Source organism: Lampetra fluviatilis, chromosome 20 (genome assembly GCF_964198595.1).
Source record: "Lampetra fluviatilis chromosome 20, kcLamFluv1.1, whole genome shotgun sequence".
Classification (NCBI taxonomy): domain Eukaryota; kingdom Metazoa; phylum Chordata; class Hyperoartia; order Petromyzontiformes; family Petromyzontidae; genus Lampetra; species Lampetra fluviatilis.
In genome coordinates this window covers 3312274-3339560 of record NC_136294.1, presented here as the reverse complement: position 1 = coordinate 3339560, position 27287 = coordinate 3312274, and the positions used below count along the sequence as shown (strand labels likewise).

Genomic DNA, 27287 nt, shown 5'->3' with positions numbered 1-27287 from the left:
AAGAACAAGTATAACCCGTAAAAACAAAGTTTTTCACTATAAATCCTTTATATGCGTGGCGGCTAGAGTCCTCTCGTCCTCTGGCTTGAGATGGCTGCCACCTATGGGTCAGATGATTGCATTGCACCATTAAGCAATTGGTAATTAAATATTATATTTTTGTCCTAAAAAGTGTAAACATTTTGAAAAAAAAATTCACGAACATTAATTGTCACGCACAACGAGTCTGTGTGAAAAATGTCAGCTCGATTGGATCACGGGAAGTGGGTTAAAAAACGACCGAAAGATTTGCACGGTCGTAAGCAAGCAAGCGAACTTAATATAAAGGATTTAAAAAAGGGTATATGTCGCCAGGAACCAAATCGCCATGAGTTGGCCCAATCACAGCAGATCTCGTGAGCTGAGAAGGTTTGAGCCTGATTAGTACTTGAACGGGTGACCACTACGGCTTGCCAGGTGTTGTAGGCGTGAGACCACGTGCTGTGGCCAGGAGATGGCTGCGTTGAGTGTTACCTCCACGTATCCACGAGTTTTCACCAGTTCCTCCCATATTAAGCCAATCCCATATTAAGCCAACCATTGATGAAATTGTTCCAACATCTTAATGCAGAATAACAATACTTCACATTGATCCTGAGCTTCCCTGCATGAATATTGGGCATTCAATGCGGAACCGGAAGCATGAAGCACATGTTGATTATTGTATGACAATTATCTCCCGTATAGCGTTTAACAGATGCACGGTTGGCTACGTACAGTGCGAAAGAAGTTCAACACACATACTTATGCTCATCAAGTAGTATTGGTTGCGTTGCTTAATAATATTTTGCTATGGTTTGTTCAGGGTCCTTCTGGCAAAGACGGCTTGCCGGGACATCCTGGTCAAAGAGGAGAAACCGTGAGTATAAAGGGCAATGCCTTATTTGGTTATTGTCCAATGTCTCTGCAAGGAGGCTCCCTCTGCCCATTGGTCACGTTAGCCAGAGTCGCCTTCCGAATCAGATTCAGAATATGTATTTGTAGTGGAGGAATCCGATGAGCTATAAAGCTCTATTTCACAAATGTCCAGTCGGGGTGGGTACAAGAAAGGTAAACAAATCACCGAAACACAAACAAAATAAAACTGAAGCATCCCCATTCTACCAGACAAAGCCGACTGATGTATTAAATAGTTTTTGACAAAAGCAACCTGGCCACAAATGATCGACAAAAGTGGCCTATCGTTTTGGCATTCACATCGGCAAAAATCATCTTAAATAGTCTAAACGCATGTTTCTAAATGTGGAGGGAAAACCCGGAGGACCCGGAGAAAAAAATCCACGGAGCTGATATCATTGCAGGTGCAGCAGGTGTGTACGAATGGCACCTTAAAGCCTCATTCGCATTGCTTTGTAATCCTGGTGTCAGCTCGCTCGGTTCTCACCCTAATGCTGCACCTTGCACATTCAACACCTTTCTACGCTTCCAACCCCAGCTTCAGATTATGAACTCGCGTGCGGGGGATTTTCCTCCAGATACTAATATCACACCTCACAGTGCGCATGGTATTTGTTGGGGTTCGAAGCCAAATATCAACGTGGGGATTTTACCTCCTACCCACCCAGAATATGAATGCGTGGGGTTTAAAACATGATATATATTCTGTATATACTTAAACAATTGGCCCAGCCATATTTTTTTAATGGAAGTGGGCTTATCTATGTCAGTGCTAAGAGTGCACAGGCCAGTGGGCCTTGTGTTTAAGGTTGCGTCGTGTATGGCTTTGGTTTCCTTCTGTTGCGGTTGCTCCACGTATTCCACAGCTGAACTTCGCTATTTTACATCGACATTTTCAGAAACCCTGGCAGTTTCGCCGACCCACACGGTTGAAAGGAAACCTAATGAAATAGAAATGTCACATGAATAACCCCCGGCGCGTTGTACCGGACTTGTGCGTGTACCCCAATAAAAGCATGAAAAAAAACTATTGTCACACGACACATCACGTGGTATATTTGGTTGAGTGCTCAGGCTCGAGTTCAAACCCCCGTCAGGAGTCGACTCAGGACTTTGTCCCTCTAGGGTCGATAAAACAAAAATGAGTACCGTTTGTTTGGCTGTGTCTTACGACACAAATCCGGCCAGATTATTACGTGGCCTGACCCCAATTTCTTTTTTTATGAATCGAGTACCACTTTATAGGGGAAGTCAATAGAGGTTGTTCTATGTTAAACGCGTACCCCTACCCTCCCGCCAGGGGAATAGGGAATTTCCACCAATAGCTCAGGGCTTTGAATGTGAGATAAGTGCTGACCCATGCCCAATTGAGTAGTAAGCCGCTTCGAATGTTTCTTGTCGGATTATTATCTCACATGCCCCACCTTGCCAGCAGACAGCGGTGTAAATTGTACCTACGCTTCATTTGCATGTGCATCAGCGTACATGCAAATTGCAGCATCACGGAAGTCACGGCGCAACAATTATTCATTCGTGTGCCAGAGACGCGTTGCGGCCTATTCTGAAAATAAAAAAAGAAAACCCAGCAGCTATGTTTCACTTTGGCGTAGCGTGTCCAACGATGTTAACTGGGAATAATTTACGTTCGTAATCGGCATATTTGGAAACGACACGCCATCGTGTCCACGTTACAGGTAAATCGGGCAATAAAAAAAAAACGGAGTTGCTCACGTCCACCGCGACGTTGACGACGTGACACGCACCTTGTTGTGTCACGATCGCTTCGCGGCGTTCCAAAACAAAACGGTGACCATAACGAGGCTGGCGTTGGTGAGATCTCGTCGCACGCGCGCGTGCACCACCGCTTGTTGTCGTTTACTAACCCCCATTCCGCTTCCCTTTGCAGGGCTTTCAAGGGAAGACCGGCCCTCCCGGACCAGCCGGCGTTGTGGGACCTCAGGTTGGCTTTGCAGCACGACACTCGCTCACTCGCTCGCTCGATCACTCGCTGCCGTGGCAACGACAACACCGCTCGCCGCTGCTGCTGCTGCTGTTCCTGCAGCCGGCACACGACAGCTTGTGTCCTGATGCGCAGCCTCTAATCCGGTCCAAGCAGTCTCCAAAAATCCTGCCGCTGTGTTTTTTTGTTGGTTGCATGCGAGCAAGCGAGCGCCCGTGATGAGTTTCCTATTTCGCTTTCAGATGTCGGATTTTTTTTGGTTTGGCCCTTATTTTTTACGTTTTTGGTGTTTTTTGGAGGATTTTGATGCTTTAAATATGAACAGCTTTCGTTTCGTTTACGCACGAATATGAATCGTTTTTATGATTGCAAATATTGAATTTTTTTCTATATCAGCAAGATTATTGTGAAAATTACATCAGATGATGGATGGTTCTTATCATGGGAAAGCAATGAAATGACATCATGGAAGTGAAATCACTTTATACAATTTCACATTTTCAAATTAAAATCCAAAACACGTTTATTTTCTTTTTCGGATGTTCCAAATTTAGTTCCTCGACACAATCTTGCGATGTTTCTGATTAATCTAAAAATCGGGAACACATCTTCGTGTGTGTCTATGCGTGCCTGCGTGAATACGGGGAGCGGTAGTGCAGCCTTTAGCGCGCTGCACTCTGAATCCGGCAACCCAGGTTCGATTCCCACTCACGTCCAACCCCAGTGACGATTATCTGAACCGGTCCTGATCCTCCCCTCGGTCGACTCGGCGTCACACGAGTACCTGGTGCGATGTGTAAACATCGCCACTGGGAAGACAAAGGCGGGGTCGTGTGCATTGTTGGCCTTCATAGCAGCACGCTAACAGCACTTGTCCCAACACTGTGAAACGCTATATGTGGGACTTTGTCTTTGTACGACTGTGTTTACTATAGCGCGCTCATCCTGAATGAGGACTCAGCTTTGGGGAGACAAAGGTTGTCCCCCCCTCCCTCCGAAACTAAGGGAGCTAACGACACTTGCCCCAACAGCGTGTATGAGCAAATGGGAGCTCTTTGTCTTTGTCCGTGCACATGTGTGCGTGCATGTGTGCGTGCATGTGTTTTGCGTGTGTTCGTGTGTGTGTGTGCGTGTCGTGGCCTGTGCCTCCTCCGTGGCTGTTCCCAAGCAGCCGTGAGCTCCCACAGCATCTGCTCTGCTTGTGAGAAGCTGCTTCTGCCAACGCGTGACTTGAAGGGCACAGGTCAAAGGAGTCACTGAGAATTTTTACCCAATGAAGAATGAGTGTTGTTTTTTTTAAACTAAAGTTTGCAACTTTGCAAGTCGACAAATGATTGACTTGCAATTGGATGTGGATAACGGACTGCGCCACGAGCCCAAGACCCCCCGGGTTCGATTCTCATTGACAATATCAGTGGAATATTCCTCAAACTGTCCAGGACCTCCCCTAAGGCAACGCAGCCTTAAATGAGCACCCGGCAAAGTGTGAACATACCAGCACTGGGAAGTTAAAGAGCAGCCTGGTGTGATGCTGGCCACCCCCACCCACTTGTGTGCCATCCTGCCCTTCACAGGCGTTGGCTAAACGCACTTGCCCCAACAACGCGTGGAGGCTATCTGTATTATTGCGCCTTTGTTTATTTTGGCCTATTTACATGTCAGAACTGCTATTTGTCTTTAGTTCGTTGTCCTTCCCCCGCACCTCCGATTTAGCACGGTTGGCTGTGTACAGTGCGAAAGAAGTTCAACATACATTACAATATATTGTAGGCGTAATCAGTGTTGGGTGGGAGACGTGTGCGGGGCAGAAGGGTGGAGGTTACCGAGATGGGGATTGGAGCGGTACCCACCCTAGTTGACAGCCATGGGGAAGCCCTCATGGCAGATGGTGGCATGAATCGAGAGCCAACTGTGGAAGTTTAGGTGCCAACCACGCAGCAACTATGGGCCCTAGCGGCAGGGCAGAAGCAACGGTGGCATCAGTGGCACTGGGCCTGGTGACCTCCTCACTCGACGGTCTGAAAAAAACCCAACCCTCACTTTTACTCTTGAGCGTCGCGGTTTTTTTAATCCTGACAGCAGCCATCCCGTGTACGACAAAGTGAATAGGACGTGCATTCAATATGTTCTTAGGTTTTGTCGGTAAAGTCACGTAGGTAAAAAGTTAAAATTAATAAAAGTAAAATAAAAATAAAATAAAAATCACGACGTTTCGGAGGCAACACAAGCTTCCGTCTTCAGGTGGAACTTTCATTAATTTTAATTTTGTTTTCCTACGTGACTTTACCGAAAAAACCTAAGAATATGAATCATTGCAGTCACGAAAGCTTCAAATCTAGAATGCATTCAATATGTTTGTGAATGTTTTTTTACCCCCACCCCCCTCTCTCTCTCTCTTTTCCACAGGGCCCCACGGGCGAGACAGGTCCCGTGGGGGAGCGAGGGCACCCAGGCTCTCCAGGACCACCCGGTGAACAGGGCTTGCCTGGGTCAGCCGGCAAAGAGGGAGCAAAGGTAAGGCCCTCTCTTTCTCGTCAGGCACAAAGCCACCTCGTCTTTTAAGCTGGGTCCACACCTGAGCGATGAGTTGCGTAACTTGGTTGCGTGCGGCCGACTCTGTTTTGTTGCATGTGGACGACCCTGCAACCGCTTTTAAGCAGTTGTAGCAACCGGTTGTTGCTCACAATGGAGTCAAGGTATTTAATCACGTGACACATTTGCGAACTACGATCGTTTCCCACGATCCTGATCCGACATGACGCGCTGTTTCATGTCCCTGTCGATCAACTGCTCGCTCAGATGTAGAACAAAGCAGTTGCAGGGAATTAGGTTGCGCGATATCAAGAACGATTTGGTTATGGGTGCGGACCCTTCCGCACGTCGTTAACAGCAGTCCAGTTTGCGCAAAATAACTTCAGCCGTACCCACAGTATCACCAGCTGTACCCAAATTACCACCAGCACAATAGCAGCAATGCGATGTAATTAAAGCAGAGCATGTGTGTAACAAACAATAAATCCCTGGGATTCTTTCAGTTAATTCCATAATTCTCCATCACGAGGTTTAGCCGCAAGTGTGTCGGCTTTCAAGGGATCTGCACTAAACTATTAGGTTTCTATTATCCACCCATTCATGTTTAATTTTCAGAGCTTCACACAATGCCCACCAAGTTGTGGGGTGAAAGACTTAAGGGGGATTTGTTTTCAGAGAGTGCCCTGGGTGTCCGCGTAACCTCGCGTGCGTATTTTCGCGACAAGCGACGGGGTTTGATTTGTTTGATCGCCACTTGCCGCTGCATTTCGCGAGGCCTCTGTTTGACGTGAAGTCGCGCCACTGCGCTGCCTCGCGCGCATCGCCGCCTTGCGTTCGCTGTTGTGCGGAGCGAAGAGCCATTTCTATTGGTGGCAACAGCAACAACGAAGGCAAATTTCAAGGAACCTGCCGATGACACGGCCATTCGTGTCGAAGAAGCAATTCCCTCGTTCCTGGCTTAACTTGTGCACGCGATGCATCTGGACGTTTTAAAATTAATACTTGAAATATAAATAAATAAAAAATAACAACCGTGTAGTGAATCCATGCCCAATGCGGATGTTTGCGATGGAAATGTTGGCCGCGTGCCACTTGATACGGATGCAATAATTGGAGCAAAGTTTTGTTGAACATTTTAACAATTTTTGTTGTTATGTTACACATATTAGGTTGTGGAGGGGGGTAGTGCTGGCACAATGGCTAACTCATGTCCTGCTGTAAATCTGTGAAAAAGAGCTTCATAGCTCATCAGATTCCTCCAACATTAATGAAGATTATGATTCTGATTGATTCCTGGCCATGGCTAACATCACCGCCCCCCCTCCCAACCTTCCCACCGTTACCAAAACACACTTGCCTACTTGGTGAAGTATGTTGGTACAACTCTTATGATCGACATGGGTTGGGGAGGCCTTCATCCAGCAGTGGATTCATGAAGGGCTGTTCATTATATATTATATACATATGGTAGTTAGGGGCAATATGAAAGTTCTCTCAATTACCGGGTTTCCAATTAGTTTCTTTATTTCAGTGAGTGATGTTTATTCCAATACAAGTACTTGTGAATCTTGATGGGATGGCAAAATTTGTTTACGGTCCTCCTAAAATTAGCATTCGACATGTAAGCACAAGGGAAATGAATACGCCCTTTTTAGTTTTTTGCAATAAATTGACGTACGATGCAGTGAATAACTTTTAATTTGAAATGAGCTACACATGACGGATTCCATCCATCAGAGATCGTTCTAATCAGGATGCTAACGTAAACACAGCACATGAATCACCATGACATCGCCACCAGTGGCAGCTGTTAGAGAAATAACCGAATCCATATTGGAAAACAGTAATTTACTCAACTTGTAAGAATACATTTTTGGTGGTTGCTTTGAGGTCCTTGTAGAAAGTTGCTTAATAAAATAAATATATTTATTATAATTTTGCTTTGAATACAATATTTTTTATCTTTTTTTTTACTGAACACCCAGTGACTGTGACGAATTCATCATACAAAATGTGGGTGCAATCAAGGCTGAATTTCAGCTGGGTCTGGCCGGGTGGGTGTCACGGTGGCGAGATGTTATCTCCCTCGCCTGGTATGCAAGAGGTCGTGAGTTCTATCCCGACCATAATACTTGTATATTTGGAGTTTGCATGTTCTCCCAGTGGTCGCGTGGATTTTTCTAGGGTTTCTCTGGTTTCTACGTCCACGTTTAGAATCAACATTCGTTTGGAGTGTTTGACTGCTATACATTTCCACGTAATGATAAGCCGCTTCGTTGAGATAATTATTTGTGGGCAGGTGGCTTCAGTGAACCTTACCTGGTAAAATATAATATATATATATATTTGTGCCCAGCACACCAGATCCAGTATACTTCTCGCTCCGGGCTACGGCTCCTGGTCCCGGCGCCACCTGCTCCAGTCGACCAGTCGACGTGGAACAAATATTCAGTGACAAATTAAGCCCAGCTTACGCTGAGCTGCAGTGAAGAAAAAAAAAAAAACTCGCGTTCAAATGCCATTCACGTCAAGTCGTGCTGTCTGTTTGTGGAACCTTAGGGAGACCCTGGGCCTGCAGGCTCGGCGGGCAAAGATGGGCCTCCTGGTCTGCGTGGATTCCCCGGAGAGAGAGGCATGCCAGGACCAGCCGTAAGCCCACTGAATGCACTTTAATTTCAAAGGATTCTCTCAACCGAATTGTATTCTAATCACCGTCCATGTTCTCACTTTTAAAATCACCATCGTCATTGTCGCCAGCATCATGGCCATAATCCACATCATCAACAATCATCATCATCATCAGATGCATTATTATCAAAAATATTCATCTTAAGCTACATCATTATTATCATCGTCCTCGTCGTCGTTGTCAACAGAAGCATTATTGTCATCAACATCTATCTGTAATGACAGTCGAGTCAACCTACAATGTGAGTGGACTAGTGGCCACAGAAGCCGTCATTACACATCCACCAATGAATAGTATACAGCGAGTCACCGTGAATGGGCCCAGACCTTCGAAGTTAAACAGAGGTGAACCTTGTTCGTACCTGATTGAGAGATTACCTGGGGAAGTAGCAGGTATTGTAGACTTGGGCTGCGAGGTTACCAGGAGATGGCAGTGCACGCATTGGATTCATTACTCCATCTGTCCAGAGCTTTTAATTGTTACCCCAATCGTACCCTGCTCTTCTCCCACACGAATCCAAACACTCTCCGATGGAATTCGCCAAACATCCCCAATGCAGGACCCTCCTGAGGAAGGGACTTGGCGAAACGCTTGGCTGGGTAAATGAAGGCCGTTATTGTTCGCATCGTTGTGGTTCTGTTCTTGCGTGTGATGGCAACGTGGTTCATGAGCTTAAATGCCAATGTCAAGGACTGTCAGCCACGAGAGGACTTCAGGAGCAAGTTCGTGTGGTCTTGCTATTCCACCTCCATTTAAGTAGCACAGACTCCAGTGGTTTACTACATAGTCCATATCAGTAATTATTATGATTAGTAATTATGAATAATAATATCAGTAAGCTAATTTATTGAATAAGGAACATCATTATTATAGGTGATTCACATAAATACAAAAAGATAATTTTACGATGTACAGGACATTGTCGCTATAATTAGCAATGCCCATTGTATAAGCTCATTGATGATGCCGGTGCATCCCGTGAATGCTTGCGCTGTTGTGTGTTTGTTCTTTCAAAAGGGAGCAGCCGGCTTGAAAGGCAACGAAGGGCCCGCTGGTGTCCCTGGCCCAGCGGTGAGTAATGACTCACCGATCACACCTCTCCAAATGCAATTTCGCCAACGTGTCTTTCATGTGCGCCGGAGCGATTGCGAGTCCGCGAATGAACCGGCCTCTGTTCGTGCTCATTTTCGCGCAGGGTTCGCCAGGCGAGAGAGGAATCCAGGGGACGGCCGGTCCTGTCGGATTGCCTGGAAGACCGGGCCCACAGGGGCCCCCTGGTGCAGCTGGCGAGAAGGGTGCCCCTGTAAGTACCCTCGTGTTCACCCGCTCACGTACGTGCCCGTCGATGTGGCTGGCGGTGCTCATCGTCCGTTCACAAGCCTTGAGACAGTGGTGGAAATTCTTCGTTCCTGCAGTGGGGGCGAGGCGATTAAAACGGCAACAACTGTTGACGTCGTCGCATAGGTGGTACTCACTTTAGTGGCCCCGCAGGAATGATGGGTTGAGTCAACCCACCCCAATGAGGATTTTAACTCGCGGACCTTCCGATTGCGAACCCTTTGCTCAATCGCTGAGCCACCAGGCTGGGTAAAAAGAGATTAATTTTGCAAGTTATCCTGAAAAGGAAATGTAATATAGTCACAGTTTTTAATCAATCAGAAATCTTTATTTAAAAATAGGTTGAGATTTTTTTTTTCAGATTGAGTTTCGATTCGGGTGTCTATACGTCACTGTTAGACCAAAATGTAGTGCTTATTTGCACCCGTACTCAGCTGTTTCTGGCGCCTCTTGCTGTCATGCTTTATTTGCACATTTTTTAAAATTCATACGTTTGTGTTTCGTTTATGACCGTTGAATACCTCGTTTGTTAGTTGTGCAAAGAATCCTAAAGGACTCTCAACTGGTTCCCTTGCAATGAACGGGATCGTCCGTGTAACAAATCAGACGAACTCAAACGTCGCGTGGCACAACGCGAAAAAAAACATCGCAGAAGTAAACATCCCTCTTTAAAGGGAAACCTGGGTGACAAACCCAACATATATATATGTGTGTGTGATTACAAGTTCAAAAGCAGCAGTATACAAGGGGCGTAAATATTAACCCAGAGAGAACGTCATTACATTGTGTATAATAAGCAATAAAAAAAAGCAATTATGGAGAATAAAGTTTAAACAGATGTGAAAATATCAAATAATTATTAATTTACACAGGAGGTAATTTCCGAAGCACCCGAGTCCATTTGAATGAGTGGGAATCGGTTTCAGACGTGGCAGAGGTGCAATATTGTTAGACGTCCAAGGATTAGCACAGGAGAAGGAACATCTTCAAGATTGTGAACTTACAAAATTAAGTTTCCAAATGTCGTATTTACCAAACCACTGTTGGAGATGCAGTTTTTTTAAAAATTCTATTCTACCAAAACAGGATGCAGCAATGTAGCACTTTCATTATTGCCGCTGAAGAAGACGCACCGTTACTGAACAGTTTGAAACATCGGTATTAAATGGCACAACGATGCTATCAGTTTTCACAAGTCCCACATCCGTTATGTGTCACACATTTTCTCCGTGTATTAAGCCGCAAAGGTCATCCGTCTGGAGAATTTGCATCTTTCTTCATTTTCCCCCAACGCCTTGGCTGAGTCGTGCTTTTTTTTCTGTGCGTGCGTGCACGCGCGCGTGCGTGTGTGCGTGTCGTGCGTGTATGTGTGTCGTGTGTCGTGCGCCTAGGGTGAGAAAGGAGTGCAGGGTCCGTCGGGCCGAGATGGCATCCAAGGGCCTGTGGGATTACCTGGGCCAGGTGGGCCCCCAGGTGCTCCCGGAGAGGATGGTGACAAGGTACCCCGGGGTCGCTGCGTCGCGGCTTTTAGCCGACAGCGTTGTGTGCGCGATCGCCCTATGACCCCTCCTCAATCACCCGGAATGTTCCCAATCTCGACAGGTGTTGGAAGCCAAGCGGGTATTTTGAAGCCTGGGTAGTGATTTGAAGGGTGATCGTGACGGCCAGACAGGTTGTCGCAGGACACTTGCGGGGCTGAATGCAATACAGCGACAATGAATTTACTGTACTGTACTTCTATGCTCCCGTGTCAATGCTCCATGCCTTCATGAACACGCACTGACCAAAGTAGTAAAGAATGTTCAAATAACTCCTATACAGCTCATGTGGCATTGGGGTGCCCTCATTTAGCAGTGGATTGGCAAAAGGGCTGTAGATGAATGTGCAATTATCACACTTCACCACTCGCTTATTTCAAATGTTCTCGACACCAAACCCACGGCCATGCATCTTACATCAGCAGCTTGGTGCACTAGCAAATGTTCATTGTTGTGTTATCAAATATCCTGCTTTTGACAAAATGTGCCAAGAACCAGACAACGCGGCTTCGATTCCCAGACATGGTTAAAAATCTGTGGTGAGTGTTTTCTGAGCCTTACCTGGGCCTCCTCTAGGTTTGCTCAGCCTTAAATGAGTACCCAGTGCAGTCTGTAAAGGCAAATGCGACCGGACGTGATGCTGGCCTCACCATCCAATTGTGTGCCGTTCTGGCCTTATTAGGTGCTACCTAACAGCACTTGTCCCAAATACCCACAATTATTTAGATGCCCTCATGGAAGCAGAAATCCAATAGTCCACTGGGAGGGCAAACACGTGATGTTAAATAATGTACAGGGCGTTTGTGCTGCTACCATCCATTATTAACGAGTTATAATTAGACAGCAGTTTGAGCTGGTGTGGTTGAAATGTTGGCAACACATCGTTTATGTAGCTCGGGTTTTTTTTTACTCAAAGCTTGAGTGATCGTCCAACAACAGAAGCATTCTAGACAATCACGGCCGAGACGTTGGCGAACAAACGTCACTCTCTGGAATCGCGCTACGACGTGTCGCCAATCGCCACTGTGGACATGTCTGGTGGGGAGGGGGGTACCGTAGCGGTTAGCGCGCTACGCTATTAAACCCGGCGACCCGAGTTGGATTCCCACTCATGGCCAACACCAGTGACGATTATCTGAACCGGTCCTGGGCCTTCCCCGAGGTTGATTCAGCCTCAAATGAGTACCTGGTGCGATGTGTGAACATCGCCACTGGGGAGACAAAGGCGGCCCGGCGTGGCTCTGGCCACCAACTGCCATGCGTGCTGTTCCAACTTTCATAGGCGCTCGCTAATGGCACTTGCCCCAACAGTCTGCTAAGGTTATGCGGGGAATCTTTGTCTTTGCTGCCATGTCAAGGCTTCGATGGATGAGACTTGTCAGATAAAATATTAATAGTGCGAGTGTTTGTGTGCACGCGTGGCGCGTATATATTTCTGCTGGTCGACATCTATGCCCCGTGTAAATTTTACTTCATTGGAGAGTTAAAAATTAACAATCTGTGTCCAGATATACAGATAAGTTCAAACAGGTTCGCAAGCGTTCTGAGTCATGCAGTGCGTTTGCTCGACAGCTCCTCCATAGCTGGCACGCATTCCCCCCTTGCACTGTTAAACACTCATAGTCACTGGTGTGTTATATGGACCTTACCCGGCCCAAACATTACAAGTGCATCTCACCAAGGTGCCGATAAGATGTTTTCATTCGGTGCGTATTTTGTGAAAATATGAAGCGGTGTTTTTGTTCATTCTGTTTTGTTATCCACAGAGATGCAATGGGTGAATAACGCTATTAATTTTTAAATCGTTTTTATCTCTCCAAAGGGTGAAGGTGGCCTGCCTGGTCAGAAGGGCAGCAAAGGTGACAAGGGAGAACATGTAAGCAATTGATTTTCCCGTCTTGACATATGATGGCTATGCTGCTGAATGCGTAATTGCATTAATGTAGAGTGAAGTGGTCACTGCCAGTCTGTCCACATGCTGTTTTACATTACGCGTTGTGTTAGACTCTAAACTTTTCTAATAAACGGCAAGTGCATCTTATGAATGTCTACCCTTCAAAGTGAAGATAATAAACTCTGATAATTTAATGGCAGTCATGTGTAGAAACATATCAATGTTTACTCAAAAAATTAAGCAAAACTCTGTTCTTAGTCCATTGTAATATTGGCTTTCCAGACCAATATTATCCAGCAGCATTCATTTAAGCAAACAAACTCTGAACCAGTTTCGACATTCTGGGTCTCATCAGCAGAGACAGACATGTGAAAAAATGCTGTTGCATTAGCGGATGTTATTGACAAGAACACTCCATATATAACCTCTGGGTCCCCGTTCAACGCAATGGATTTGTGTCACATCTACATCTGTAAGGTCTCTGATTGAAGCTGTTTGCTTTTGTTTTTTCAGGGTCCATCAGGGCCCCCTGGACCACAGGGTCCCATCGGACAACCGGGCCCTCATGTGAGTACCCCAACCACCTGCGTTATGATGCCACGCACCAGATTGTCTTGAACTTCTTTCACACCGTACGTAGTCAACTGTGCTAATCGGAGGTGCCGGTGAAGGACAACAAACTAATTGCAAAAGCAGTTCCAAAGAAATTCGTTTTCAATTTAGATATCAAAGTGCACAGCTCCAGTGGTTTCCGAATATCGGAAGGAAGAGCTTTCCAGACGGCCGCAGAAGTGCATCTGAGAGCGCGTGACGCGGTGACCGTCTTTGTTCGACGGTTCGCCAATAGGCGCCGCTGCGAGGATGACCGGAGTTCGCGTGATCGTTGATGCGCCTTGACGAGATCATCACGGTTTTGAGGTTCATTTGTCGCAAGCACTGAAGCAATGCGTGGCTCTTGCCGCTGACAATTCACGCTGAGTGTGCCCCAACCTCATCATCTCTCAGTAAAAACCTAGTGGCGTGGAGCCTGCTTACTATTTGGATCGGGGACTGAGTGGTAATGCCGGGGGTTTGTAGGCTTGGGCTGTGAAAGTCGCTAGCAAGTGGCAGTACTGCATTGGATTGTTGAATCTATCTGTGTGGAGGTTGAGTGTTAACCGAGTGTGTGCATGGGTTTTATTCAGATATTATACTTTCCTTCCCTTCCACGACTCAGCGAGGCTTTCCAGTGCAAACAAGCTTAATAATAAAAATGATGATAATAATAAAAAATTGCAAAAACTCAATAATGGCCAGACATCCCAATTTGTAGGGGTTCTATGAAAACGGAGGATTGAGACTAGATGAATTTTTTTTCCGCTAGATAAATAACAGGGCATTATGATTATTATTACTTAATGCAATGTGGTATGGCATAACCAAACTATGCTTGTACAAAATGAGAGGATGCTGCAGCCAATATTTTTTGTTTGTAAGCCAGTGGGCTTTGGTTTTAAAGACCTTGATCATTACCTGCTCAAAATAACAGAGCGCTTGCGATGCGTGTGCATTGAATTTAGTCGGGTAATTGCTTTTTAATTCATGGCTGTAATCCCATCTCCCACTGGGCAGTATAAAAAACATTATTTCGCATTGCTGCTTTAGCTTTCTTTAATAGCTGAAATAAAAACAAACACAAAAACTACAAGGGAATTGAAATAATGTAAGAAAACGTAAACACAGTAATCAAAATTTCAGCTGATGACATTTTGTCACGCTCGTCTGCTTCCGGATTTATTTATTCATTTATTATCAGGCCTCCTGAGCAGAGGGCCCACAGGTGCAGAAACGCCCAGGCGAAAGGCCACAAAAAAAGACAGCGCGATTGCAAGTACAATAGATAACAAATAATACGTTTACTCTTTGGTTCTTTCGGTAAAGTCACGTATAAAGAGAAAAAAATAAATTAAATACTAGCATACGACGTTTCGATTGCAACACAAGCAATCATCATCAGGTATAAATGAAATAGAAACACAGATCTAGTATACTTAGAAATGTAATGTAATACAACAGAGAATCGGATAACATAACAGTCAAATACCCTACCTGGTTGATTACGTTCTTCCTGAGAATGCAAAATTTAAGAGAGAGATAAAACACAGAACCAGAGACATATAGACATATATATAAGCAGACAGATATCAATACGTTTGTTCAAACTGAGCGACGTTGTACGAAATCGGTAAAATAAAAAAGGGACGATGGGAGAGAATTCCAAAATGGAGCAGCGGGAAGGAAAAAAGCTGAAAGAGAAGCATTGTGCACCTCCAATTAGCACGGTTGACTACGTACGGTGCGAAACAAGGTCAACATACAAACATGTGCATACATAAATACGTTGAACACAGTGCGGTGGTTGAACACAGCCTGGTAGACGGGCTCCTTAACACGGGTGGAGGAATCAGCGAGCTGAGTTCACGGGAAAGGTCGTAAGCCATAGAAGAGTGATAGTGAGGCAATTGAGCGCAGGTGAGCGAGTGACCGCAGTGAAGCCGTTGTTTCTCAATCATCAATCATGGAAGCTGACCGCTTCACGTTGGATTTTATCAAGTGCAGGAGTACAAGTAGGAAATGGGTTGCTGAACTCCAGATATGACAACGGTAATCGCAACAACATGCGCACGTGTGCTCCGTATGGCGGTGGCGCTTGTTTCTGAGTTAAAGATGGCTTTGGCTTGCCAAGGAAAGGCAAGCCTCTGCGATGCCGACATTTTTTTTTTTAACAGATGAGCAACGTCGCCATTCCACGACAGGGCCAGGTGGAAACCGCTGTTGACGGCGTCTCTCCGTTTTGTCCAGGGTGCCGATGGTGAGCCTGGGCCACGTGGGCAGCAGGGCATGTATGGACCCAAGGGTGACGATGGGACGCGCGGCTTCCCCGGATCCAGTGGCCCCATCGGCCTGCAGGTAACAATAATAAAAGCCTACGTGTTAAACTAACAATAATAATAACTCTTTCCCGTTCCGATGACATACGTGTACGTCGTCGTATGTGTGCATCATCGGACCAGAACTGGAAGAAAAACTAAAGTAAATTCACCTTTTTTGGTACTGAGGCTCCCACAAGGCCATGCAGGAGGGTGTGTGGCACAGTTTGGCGCCAGGTATCGTAAAGCGCGGTCGTGTCGCTGCAGTTTTCTTGCGGTGAGTACAATGTCTTTAAAAACACCGGTGCTACGCTTTCTAAATAAAGTTAACGCTGAACCGCTTGCGCGTTCCGATGTTCTGCAGTGAACGGGACCCATCCTGCAACTTGTGGTCGTCTCAGAAAGGAAGAGGGATAATCATCATTTACATTTGTAAAGTGGCGCATTTTAGCCATAGATCCCAATGCACCACCGTGTATAGAAAGCAGGAAACAGAACCTGCTGGGTACACGGCCAGAATCACGGGGTAAAGGCCAGTTTACGCACAACAGAACTCTGCAGGGGAGGCCCAGGACTGAGTCAGATAATCGTCACTGGTGTTGGTGGCCGTGAGCGGGAATCGAACTCGGACCGCCGGGTTGGTAGCGCAGCACCCTAATCGCCGCCCTTCCCCTCCTCACGCACATTATATAATGATTCTGTTGGTACGACGCAATTATTATGAGGCCAATCAAACACCGTGAGGGTATGGGTGCTGCTATTATGACGATTAATCACGCGATGGGTTGACATGCGAACTGGACCTTTGCGCCTCCACTGATTAAGACGCATGTGGTCGTTGTTTGCAGGGTCTGCCCGGCACGCCTGGAGAGAAAGGTGAAACGGGAGATGGTGGCCCCATGGTGAGCACAGCCGTCACACCTGCACACCTGCCCTTGCCTCGTTGTTGTCCTTGTGTGAAGGCATTCCGGCCCAGGTGAGTCTTTAACTTGGTCCTCATTGCATCCTCCGCGCAGCACGTCACGCGAAAGGCTCGCCACCGAACGAAGGCGGCCAACAACGGTGGTCACCGCGTCGCGCTTTTTCAGGCGCGCGTCTGCGGCCGTCTGGAATGCTCTCCCTTTCGATATACCGGAAGCCACTGGAGCTATACACTTTAAAATCTCGATTGAAAACTCACTTTCTTTAGAACTGCTTTTTTGTGTTTAGTTTGCCCCGATGACCAATCCGAAGATGCTCGATCCCGCCATATCTCAATGTAACACCGTACTTGCTCGGTGCATTATCACATCGCACGATCGGAATAGACGGAGACAGCTTGGAATGGCCTTCATCCAGCAGTGGAATGATCACGGCCAGTGTTGATGCTGATGATACCAAAACGTCTACGCTTTCATGTCCATGCCCTAGGCTTTCACCAACCCACACTGACCTGAGTGGGGAAGTATAGTCAAACAACGGCATTGGGAGACCCTCATCCGGCTGCTGATTGACAAGGGCTGCACCCGTACATGTTCGTAGTACAGACAATAGCAGCGGCCCAATTACCATAAAACATTGAAGCTGGTAGGAGATTGAAAAAAAAGATAACAGACATATAAGCTCGGTGTGGGCACATACCACGACGAGACCATGAGCAGGTCAGCTCGTGCGGCCGGGTTGGAGGTCTCCCCCCACCCACCCCCCAGAGAGTCATCAGTCACCAGACCCGGCATGCTCGGGGACAACGGAGGGCTCTTGCGTGTCACGTTAACCACCGTACGGTCCCCGCGTAAAGGGACCGCCACGCCGTGTGGTGTCAATAAACCGTGTCTCTATCACCGGGCCGGCTCTGCCGAGCGGGAAACACTTTAGGGCGGAGGATGGATCGACGCGATTGCGCCTGCAGCTGAGCCGGCTGATTGCAGAGTTCATTCTCGAGCAACGCTCGTTCATGCGCGCGCGTGCACGCTCTCGCGGGCGGCCCGTCCGCGCCTGCAGACAAACTGCCGGCCGTCTTCTCGTTAGCCCCGTGAAATATAACGGCGCCTCCCGCGGCACGCTCGAGGGACGCGGCGAGGAGGAACGGCGTGCGCCCCGCGGCTGGTGACGCGCCTCGAGAGCCGCGATTTCTGAGCCGCTCGCGTTATAAGGAAGGGAGCTTCCGATTGGCCAGAGTGGTGTATAAATTGAGGATGTCGAAAATGCGAGCGGTTTCGGAAGAGCTCTTGACACGATTGAAATGTTGGCATTGCGGCCAGCTGTGATTGGGCTAACTCATGGCGATTTGGTTCCTGGCTACATATACCCTTTTTTCTTAGTCCCTTGGCCTTTTTGGCCACGGCAGTTTCCTTCACCAGTATCTGTCCTTGCGGCGCTCTTTCCAACATCTCTCTGCACATCACCACGGTGGCGAGATGTTTACCCCATCGCCTGGTATGCAGGAGGTCAGACTTCGATCCCGACCCTGACGGCTGTTTATTTTGAGTTTGCATGTCTCTCTCCTCGTGGTCGCGTGGATTTTTCCCCGGGACCTCCGGTTTTTCCTTTTACGTTTACAAACACGCGTTTAGAGTATTTGGCTGCTGCTTGAAATTTCCACGTGGTAATCCACTTCGTTGAGCTATCATCTGTGGCTAGGTCACTTCTGAAAAAAGCTAAATAGCTCAGTGGGCCTTACCTGGTCAAATTAAATACAAATGTTTAGTTCAGTTTATAAAACTTCTTACGTGAAAGGAAAAATATCCCTTTATCGACACTGATTTTAGTCGGAGCTAGGGGAATTGTGTACTTGCATCGCCGTACGTAACTGATCTCCTGAGCTGGAATTCAGGAACACGATGGGCTTCATTCGGAAATTCTCCCACCGGCTTGGGATACTGACGACGAGATTCTAACTGCTCCTGGAAGCTGCCTCTAATCATGCTGTGTATGCCATGGCAAGTGCTCCGTACGGACATACGCGAGTGGCCATTGTGGCACAACAGCTTCACAGACCCGAGTTGACAGAGTGCTTCCCAAAGGTTAAAACGTGCATAAGTGTGAGCTGCTTGTGGGTTGAAGATCAGGCGGCAACTTCTTCTCTATCGTCCCCAGAGTCTAGAACTATCTCTCCACCCCCCAGCCATCCATGCTGCCGACTCCCCTGCCCTGTTAAAGTACAGGTTAAAGACATTCATCTCATCTAATTTCTTTAAGAAGCCCGCAAATCTCGCAGTCGTACAAACGACCATTTACAAATAAAATTTAATAAAAACATATATATATATATCTATACACCCCGCCCTAGTACAATTAACAAAGGCAGATTATGGTAAAAATGATAGCGTAAAAAAGGTGAGAAAACGCAATTGTAATGCAAAGCAATCTACCTTACCAATGTGCCAATAAGGGTGTTCAACCCGCTATGACATCCTGACCAGATACGTGGACGGTGACAAAAGAAAGGTGAAAAGGGCTGAAAGGTTGCGCAGAGAAATCATGGAGATATGCGTGGTTGGAATTCCACTGAGAGACAGATTTCGAAACGCATGGATGAGTGAACAGCTGCAAAATTCGACATCGTATAGGCAGTTAAGGAAAAGAATCGGGCTTGTGGGCAGGACAACATCACGGGGAAGGGATGATAGCCGGTGGTTGAGACTCATGTAAGAATGGCAGCCAAAGGAGGGAACTTGCCCGAGAGAGGACGTCCTCCTCAGAGACGGAATGACAATATCAGCTCGTCTGCAGGAGCTGGGTGGAATCTTGCACCGTGAGACCATCAAAAATTAACCCGTAAAAACAAAGTTTTTCACTATAAATCCTTTATATGCGTGGCGGCTAGAGTCCTCTCGTCCTCTGGCTTGAGATGGCTGCCACCTATGGGTTAGATGATTGCCTGCCACCATTAAGCAATTTGTAATTAAATATAAAAAACATTTTCCTAAAAAGTGTAAAGTTATGGAAAAAAATTTCACGAAAATAAATTGTTACGCACAACCAGTCTGTGTGCAAAATGTCAGCTCGATTGGATCACGGGAAGTGGGTTAAAAAACGACCGAAAGATTTGCACGGTCGTAAGCGCGCAAGCAAGCAAGTGAACTTAATATAAAGGATTTTTTTTTTAATGGCTAAGGCTTTTGAAGGCCTTCATCCAGCAATGGATAAATCATAGCTGCTGCTGCTAATGATGATGACGTCATGGTTGTTTTCTGTGTCTCAGGGTCCACCAGGTCCTCCAGGGCCCAGAGGTCCTCCTGGCGCGAGCGGCGCCGATGTAAGTACCCCAGCGAATGACACATCCTGAGTCACATTGTAGGACATGCCGTCTTCGCTACAATGTTTTTTTGTTATTGAATTAAAGAAAGAAAGAAAAAATCTATATACACGCATATCAGCATTGTGTGTAGCTCGCTCGCTCGCTTCCTTGCGATTGAAGTATTCAAAAGAGATGTTGTGGTTGGGTCTGCCGGCATGTTTGTTTTGTTATTTTAAGAAACGTGGGCTTGTGTGTCTTGACGCAGGGCCCACAAGGTTCTCCTGGATCGATCGGCTCGCTTGGCGCGGTCGGAGAAAAGGTCAGCATCAGCCGTCACCTGACGTGAATCTCAAGTGGTCTTGGATCAGCCTGAAATACTGTCTACTCCTTAAATGTCATATTGGGCCCGTATTATTATTGGACATGATGGTAAACCCTGTAGCGTGACCTTGTTTAAAGGCGGGGGAGGGGGGGTCACGTACAAAAACTCAGTGGGGACACGACACAGTAAATGTTAAGCGAACTTAAGACAAATGTTAAATGCTTCACAGTGTGAGTAACGATACGATCTGATATTGTCTGTCGTGCGTTCTGCTCCCTCTTTCTCTCTCTCTCTCTCCATGTGAATACGAGGAACGGCTGCAGTGTTCATTGCATAATTATACTAATTTGTCAGTTTTTTTGTTCAAGGCCACAATGCCACCCCTCCAACTATTGCAGACAGTTAGCCTGTCAAATGAAAGCTTGCTAATTAAAAGGAAACCGCAACAGATTTGGGGAACTTTGAAGAAATTCCACCGACTGGTTTTTAATTTTGTAGCAGCATTGTCCCACTTGGCCTCTATGGGAATTTAGAAGCGGGTGCTGAGGCTACAGCAGTATTTAAGGGCTAGGGGAGGGCTTATGCCCCCTCTCTGCAGGCTCACAGAAAATCTACAGGGGCCGATGATTGTTCAGCTGAAGTGGAGTACACAAAAAAGCCCAACTGACATTTGACTAAAGTTTCCTTGGTGAATCGTGAAAACAATATAAAAATCAACAAAGCAAAAGCCATAAACTCTGAAAATGAGCACAACAATATTGACGTGAAATAAAATCACCGTACACTAAGACTGCTCCTGTCTGCCGTGATGTATTGGGATGAGCATCATGGATCCTATTGTCTGGGGGGTTATCCGTGAACTTACTCGCGCTCATCAGTGGCGAACACGTTCAATCGTGGCTAATGGGACGTCTTCCCACGCAATTCCTCTTTATTTGTGAAGCTAAATTCCGAAGAGTCGGCATCCGTTCCGCAGATGCTGAGCGGGCAAAAGCCGTGAAAAATCGCAAAACGAATATGAACAATAGGGCCGTACATCTCCCGTGCATATTATAAGGAGCCGTGGGGTCATAGGTGCCGTGGCAGATGGGAGGAATTATCTTGTAATCTCGCTGCCCGGTTGCACCGCGCACCCTGCTCGAGCCATCTGGGGGGGCTCGACGTAGCTTAAAATTAATTTCCAAAAGGCCCGCTCGTGCCGGGAAAAGGAACAATTAAGGTGGCCACGGCACTGCACCAAAAGGCAAGCGTTCCCCAGCAGCAGCTGCCCCCCGTCAGCCCTCAAGGTCATCAATAATGGTTCCGTTGTTTTGCTTTGCGTTTTTTTTATATCTAGGGCGACTCTGGAGAGGCAGGCGACCCTGGGTTTCCCGGAGAGCCAGGGCCTGGGGTGAGCAGCGTGGAAAGAGTGGCTGAGCTGTGGATAGGGACGTTGAGTTGATGGTGTACCAGCCAGAGTGTTTGCTGAGATGTGGATGGGAATGTTGAGTTGATGGTGTACCAGCCAGAGTGTTTGCTGAGATGTGGATGGGAATGTTGAGTTAATGGTGTACCAGCCAGAGTGTTTGCTGAGATGTGGATGGGAATGTTGAGTTGATGGTGTACCAGCCAGAGTGTTTGCTGAGATGTGGATGGGAATGTTGAGTTAATGGTGTACCAGCCAGAGTGTTTGCTGAGATGTAGATGGGAATGTTGAGTTAATGGTGTACCAGCCAGAGTGTTTGCTGAGATGTGGATGGGAATGTTGAGTTAATGGTGTACCGGCCAGAGTGTTTGCTGAGCTGTGCTGCATGATTGAGGCGTACACTGTGCAGAGGTCACGTGCACAGGGCAACAATATGAAAAGCATAATTGACTCGAGGGTCCGCTCGAATTCAACTGCACATTCTGTAAAAACCGCTGCATTAATTAACGTTTATGTGGCTGTTGTTTTTGTTATGCTTAATCGACCTGCGTTTTTTGATATCACGACAATAGTGTGAATTGACAATTGGTTTGTAAAACTAGTTTTAAAATTTAAATGCGGAGTTTATACATGCACACGTTTTGTCCTGTGCAATGTTTTGTGATGTTTATGCAATGCAGAGGGCGATCCATCGAGTGATACCCTCACTAAAATAATATGGGGACATGATAGGGGAAAACAAACATTTTATTTCAAAGCCTCTACGTGTCTCCCACCAATCTCAATCATTTGACTGTCTCTTCTGTAAGTTGTGGTGACATCACTTTCACAATATTCAGTCTCCAGTTGAGAAAAAAGAGGGCATTTAAAGTGACTACAAATGAAAACTAAGCCCAATTAAATCTGTCTGGTAAGACTTGTTGTCTGTGCTCAGAGGCCTGACGGCCACATTGTTTCAAATCACAGTTGCCGAGCACAAGCCCAAAATTCCGAACGGCCAGCAACGAACAGCACTTTTGCATGCCTAAGACAACACGATTGAATACGTGTCTTTAAATCGAGCAAAGGTCAAGCAGAGGTTAAGCCAGTGTGTTGAGCCGTGTTCCGTTTTAATCTTCGTTGAATTGAAACAGGGCCCGAAAGGAGAGCGCGGAGAGAAGGGAGAGTCGGGGCCTCCAGGAACGGCCGGTCCTGCTGGTGCTAAGGGACCCGTGGGAGAGGATGGACCAAAGGGAAACCCTGTGAGTGATTTCGTTATGTTGTTCAATTCAACGTACAGAGGTGTGAGAAGAGCGACAACAAACAGGAATCCGGCAAAAGCAAATGTGTGACACTAGTGGAAGGCGACAGGGAGAGGCAGGATGAGTGAGGAAAAGATGGGCTGATGGAGTGGACGAGGAGGAAGTATTCTAGCGGGGAGGAGTAACGCAGAAATATCAGCGACAGATGACGGTGATGGTGCCGATAATACCAACTTTGGAGGACTGCTGCTGATGGTAGTTCATGAACTAGTGTTGCGAACTGTTCCACAGATCAAACCCGGACATATTTCCCATTCAGCGTTTGTCTGTCAAAACTGATCAGTGTACCTAAATAAAGTTCAACTCAACACCACCAGATATTGGTGCAAATTAATACTTGCCTGTCGAATTCTGATGCCAGTTCCCGGACTGTCCGGGTCAAACCCAGACAGGTAGCAATCGAAAAAGTGAACCCAGCAGCCTGTATGGGAAAATAGATGTTTAATGTTTGTAATTAGTTCACATTTTCTCACGTCTTGCAACTTCGCGATAGAGGGATTAAGCGCTCCTCCCGGATGAAGCCGGTGGTAATTTTGTACAATGCGTGTATTTTGTTAATAAGCTAGTCCTTTCAATACATAGCTTTTTACGTTTTATATTTTTCCACTGCCAAAGGTGTTATCTTTTGTTTTCAGTATTATGTATCAGTGAATTAGCTGTTTTGCAAAATTAAAATAGACAAACAGTTAATTGGTCAATTTTTATGGGAGAGAAATCCGTTTACATTCAATTTATATTCGGAATGGCTAATATATTCCCCATAGAATATTCCCAAAAATAAAAACCCAGCTTGTTTAGCAGATTCAGTCAAATCTAAAACGTATGTAAAGTATGTAAATTTCCCTTGCCTTACGGGTCTCATGTCTTTGACCGATACAATTATCGGATAAACACTCGAAATGGAAACAAAACGGTCATTATCAGCACTGAACATTTATAGCTGTAGTAACAGCAGATTATTAGGGATAGGCATTTGCATTTATAGGGCGCTTAGATGCCGCAGTACCTCAAAGCGCCTTACAATCACATCTCAACTCAACCATTCTAAATGCCCTGCGAATGGCATATTGACAATGCTGGTGTTCATGATTTCACCAAAAAACACCTTCTTCAGGAATGGTAATACTACATATATACAAAGAGAAATGCCCCCCATGTAGCCTTAACAGGCTGTTGGGACAAGTGCTGTTAGCAAGTACCTATGAAGGCCAGCACGGCACACGAGGGGGTGGGTGGCCAGCACTACGCCCGGCCGCCTTTGTCTCCCCCAGTGGCGATGTTTTCAAATTGCACCAGGTACTCATTTAAGGCTGAGTTAACATTGGCCATGAGCGGGAATCGAACTTGGGACGCAGGGTACATAGCGCAGCACGCTAACTGCAGCGCCACCGCTCCCCCCTATAGCACACAAACACACATTCCACTTACCCAGTGCTTCCCTGACATGTTTTGTACTGGCTTGCATATATAGCACGTTTGTGTTCATAAATGCTCGCTCTCAGTGGGGGATTCTTTTTTTCACACACGTGTCCTGTGAGCTCGGGGTGCAGGTGTTCAAAAATTATATTCGCCCCCCCCCCTCCCCCCGGTGATCGTGAGCGCGTAATAAAACATGACGGACTAGAGGTTTTGGAAAATCCGTTTGAAAATTGTGAACTCTTAGCTGCAGGTGCTGATGGATTAATAGAAAGATGAACGTGATGGGCTGAGGTCATGAATTACACAATTTCAGATGCCGTCGTTGTATTTTTTTTCAGCGACTAACTTGCTGTTTAACTTTTTCGTGCCCAGGTTTCTTAAGGAAATGTGTCAATGGCACTGCTTTGAAAGGAAAGAAAAAACATAAAAATTGGCGACTTTTTGGGCCAATGGCCCCTTCTTCGTATCTGTGCGCCACTGTCAACGCAGCATTGCCAAATATTTGGGTTTCATTTGTAAGGAACTTTCTTTTGTCTCCTGCAGGGCCCTGTTGGATTTCCTGGTGACCCAGGACCTCCCGGCGAGGCTGGTCCATCCGTAAGTATTTTCCTGACTTTTGCACGTTTAGTTCACTTCAACGGTGAAAATGTAAAGATGCAGCCCTGCAATTTCTTGCTCACACCACTATCAGCAGATGGACTTCCAACGGAGATAACTGTAGCGAACCCTGTCTAGAGGGTATTTGGCCTTCCATGCTGGCCAGACCTCTTGGAAGAGGCCAGAGTATCCCCACATTTAACCTCACCACACGCAACCTGCCTGCCTCTGAGTTGACAACCTGCCTCCCGCGCCAAGAGATGGAATCAAACCGGCGACCTCTGGACTGCAAGTCCAGCGTGCAAATCATTTCTCGCCTCCGATTAGCACGGTTGGCTACGGTGCGAAAGAAGTTTAACATACATACACACACATACACCACGCAAACACATCTTCCCTGCCTCCACAACCCCCTTCAGAATGGTCCGACCCCCTCGCGTTGAGCTGAGGACCCTCAACCACTGATTGTGTTTGTTCCAGGGCCAGGACGGATCTCCCGGTGACAAAGGTGAAGACGGGGAAGCTGGGACAGCTGTGAGTTCTCAACGTCGATGACGCATGCCCCGTTCACACTATTCAACTCTTAGGAATTCATTACGAGTGTCTGTGTACGTGTGTGTGTAGGGAGCGGTAATGTAGCGGTTAGCGCTACGCTGCGCTACATACCTGGCGACCCCAGTTAGATTCCCGCTCACGGCACAACACCAGTCACAAATAACTGAACCGGTCCTGGGCTCCCCCATGGTCGACTCAGCCTCAAATGAGTACGGTGCAGTGTGTAAACATCGCCACTAGAGAGACGAAGGCGGTCGGGCGTGGTGCGGGCCACCCACCCCCTCGTGTACCGTTACGGCCTTCATAGGTGCTCACTAACAGCACTTGCCCCAACAGTCTGTTCAAGGCTATGCGTGGGATCTCTGTCTTTGTCTTTGTGTGTGTGCGTACGTTTGTTAACTGAGTGATGTATTTGGCCAGGGATCGCCTGGACCAGTTGGTGAAGTTGGACCCCCAGGACCACCAGGAAAGAGGGTAAGTGCCAATTATCATCATCCTCGTCATCATATCTTACGAGATACCTAGCACAAGGATAACACAGCTCCCAATGGCAACCACCTCGATATTTCACGCGTAATATCTTCATCTTCGTGGAAAATATTTAAACTACATTCTGAGATGCGCTGTTACATAATGGGCGCGGCATAGAGTATTATGGTGTAATTATTAGTATCTGGTGGATTAAATATGACACGTTTGGGATTCACAATGCTTCTAAGGTATAGTTCAATCTCAAGGCAATGCACAATAGGGTCAGCACGTCAGTGGGTGGTAGGGAAGTGAGTTGTGATTAGGAAAGGAAAATATATAGCAGCGTTGTAATGCTGCGTGATATAAATTGGACAGATTATGATGTTTTACGATTTTTTTACGTTTTTTCATTTTATGACACCACTACATTTTAAGGCTGTGTTTAAGTATCATGCATGTTTATTACCAAACCTCCGGTAAGTAAGACCTTAACTGCATATTGTTAGGGGAATATGATAATTGAATATGTATATATTTTTTATGTGTGGAACGTTGGAACGTCGGAATATGTCATGGTTTTCTCGACATCGGGACAATCTTACTGACGTCGGAGGGGCGGGGTGGGAAACTAAATCCCTAAAGCTGCACGCGTGCAGAAGGGACCTATTTAATAATGCCCAAATTTACACCGCCAAGATCCACATAAAGCCCACCAGTTGCCACTGGGAGTACCGTTCTCCCTGCAGCCTTAGCTTTTTTCTCGCCATACGATACCGTTCATTAGCATTCAACAACGGGCGAATCACCACACGGAGCCAGTCTGAATGGGGCTGGCACTTTTGAGCACCGCAGCTGCCAAAAAACTGCGCCGCGGTCCACCTTTGTGGGGCATCGTTTTTGTTTTGTTTGCGAAGCAGGGCCCATCGCATGCTGGCATCAGAGAAATAATTCCACAGTTGTAAGTTAAATGACAATGGTTTGCGCCCTTTGTCGATCCATTGCCGGATGAAGACCAAGCCACCCCCCCCCCCCCCCCCAGTGTGGCTTGGTGAGCCGATGGTGGTGAAGGGGATAGTACCAGCTTGGATGTCACTCACCACTGATGTCATGATGTTCGTAACGTTCGTCACGGGCGGGAAATGAACTGGGGTCATTGGGTTCATAGCACGGGACATAGCACGAGGGGAGAACTGCATGCACAT

General features: G+C 46.7%; 1 protein-coding gene across 2 annotated transcripts in view; it reads left to right on the top strand.

Moving 5' to 3' along the window:
• The window catches only part of LOC144937854 (collagen alpha-1(XI) chain-like), a 165442-nt gene that overhangs the window by 103994 nt on the left and 34161 nt on the right, over positions 1 to 27287 (top strand). For both annotated transcript variants that reach the window (XM_078865375.1, XM_078865374.1), the window contains 18 exons: positions 845 to 898; positions 2843 to 2896; positions 5303 to 5410; positions 7988 to 8077; positions 9135 to 9188; positions 9313 to 9420; positions 10847 to 10954; positions 12816 to 12869; positions 13401 to 13454; positions 15729 to 15836; positions 16645 to 16698; positions 19980 to 20033; positions 20281 to 20334; positions 21674 to 21727; positions 22876 to 22983; positions 25006 to 25059; positions 25540 to 25593; positions 26035 to 26088. In XM_078865375.1, coding sequence (XP_078721501.1) covers positions 845 to 898; positions 2843 to 2896; positions 5303 to 5410; positions 7988 to 8077; positions 9135 to 9188; positions 9313 to 9420; positions 10847 to 10954; positions 12816 to 12869; positions 13401 to 13454; positions 15729 to 15836; positions 16645 to 16698; positions 19980 to 20033; positions 20281 to 20334; positions 21674 to 21727; positions 22876 to 22983; positions 25006 to 25059; positions 25540 to 25593; positions 26035 to 26088 — 1278 coding nt within the window. The remainder of the gene's footprint in view (positions 1 to 844; positions 899 to 2842; positions 2897 to 5302; positions 5411 to 7987; positions 8078 to 9134; positions 9189 to 9312; positions 9421 to 10846; positions 10955 to 12815; positions 12870 to 13400; positions 13455 to 15728; positions 15837 to 16644; positions 16699 to 19979; positions 20034 to 20280; positions 20335 to 21673; positions 21728 to 22875; positions 22984 to 25005; positions 25060 to 25539; positions 25594 to 26034; positions 26089 to 27287) is intronic.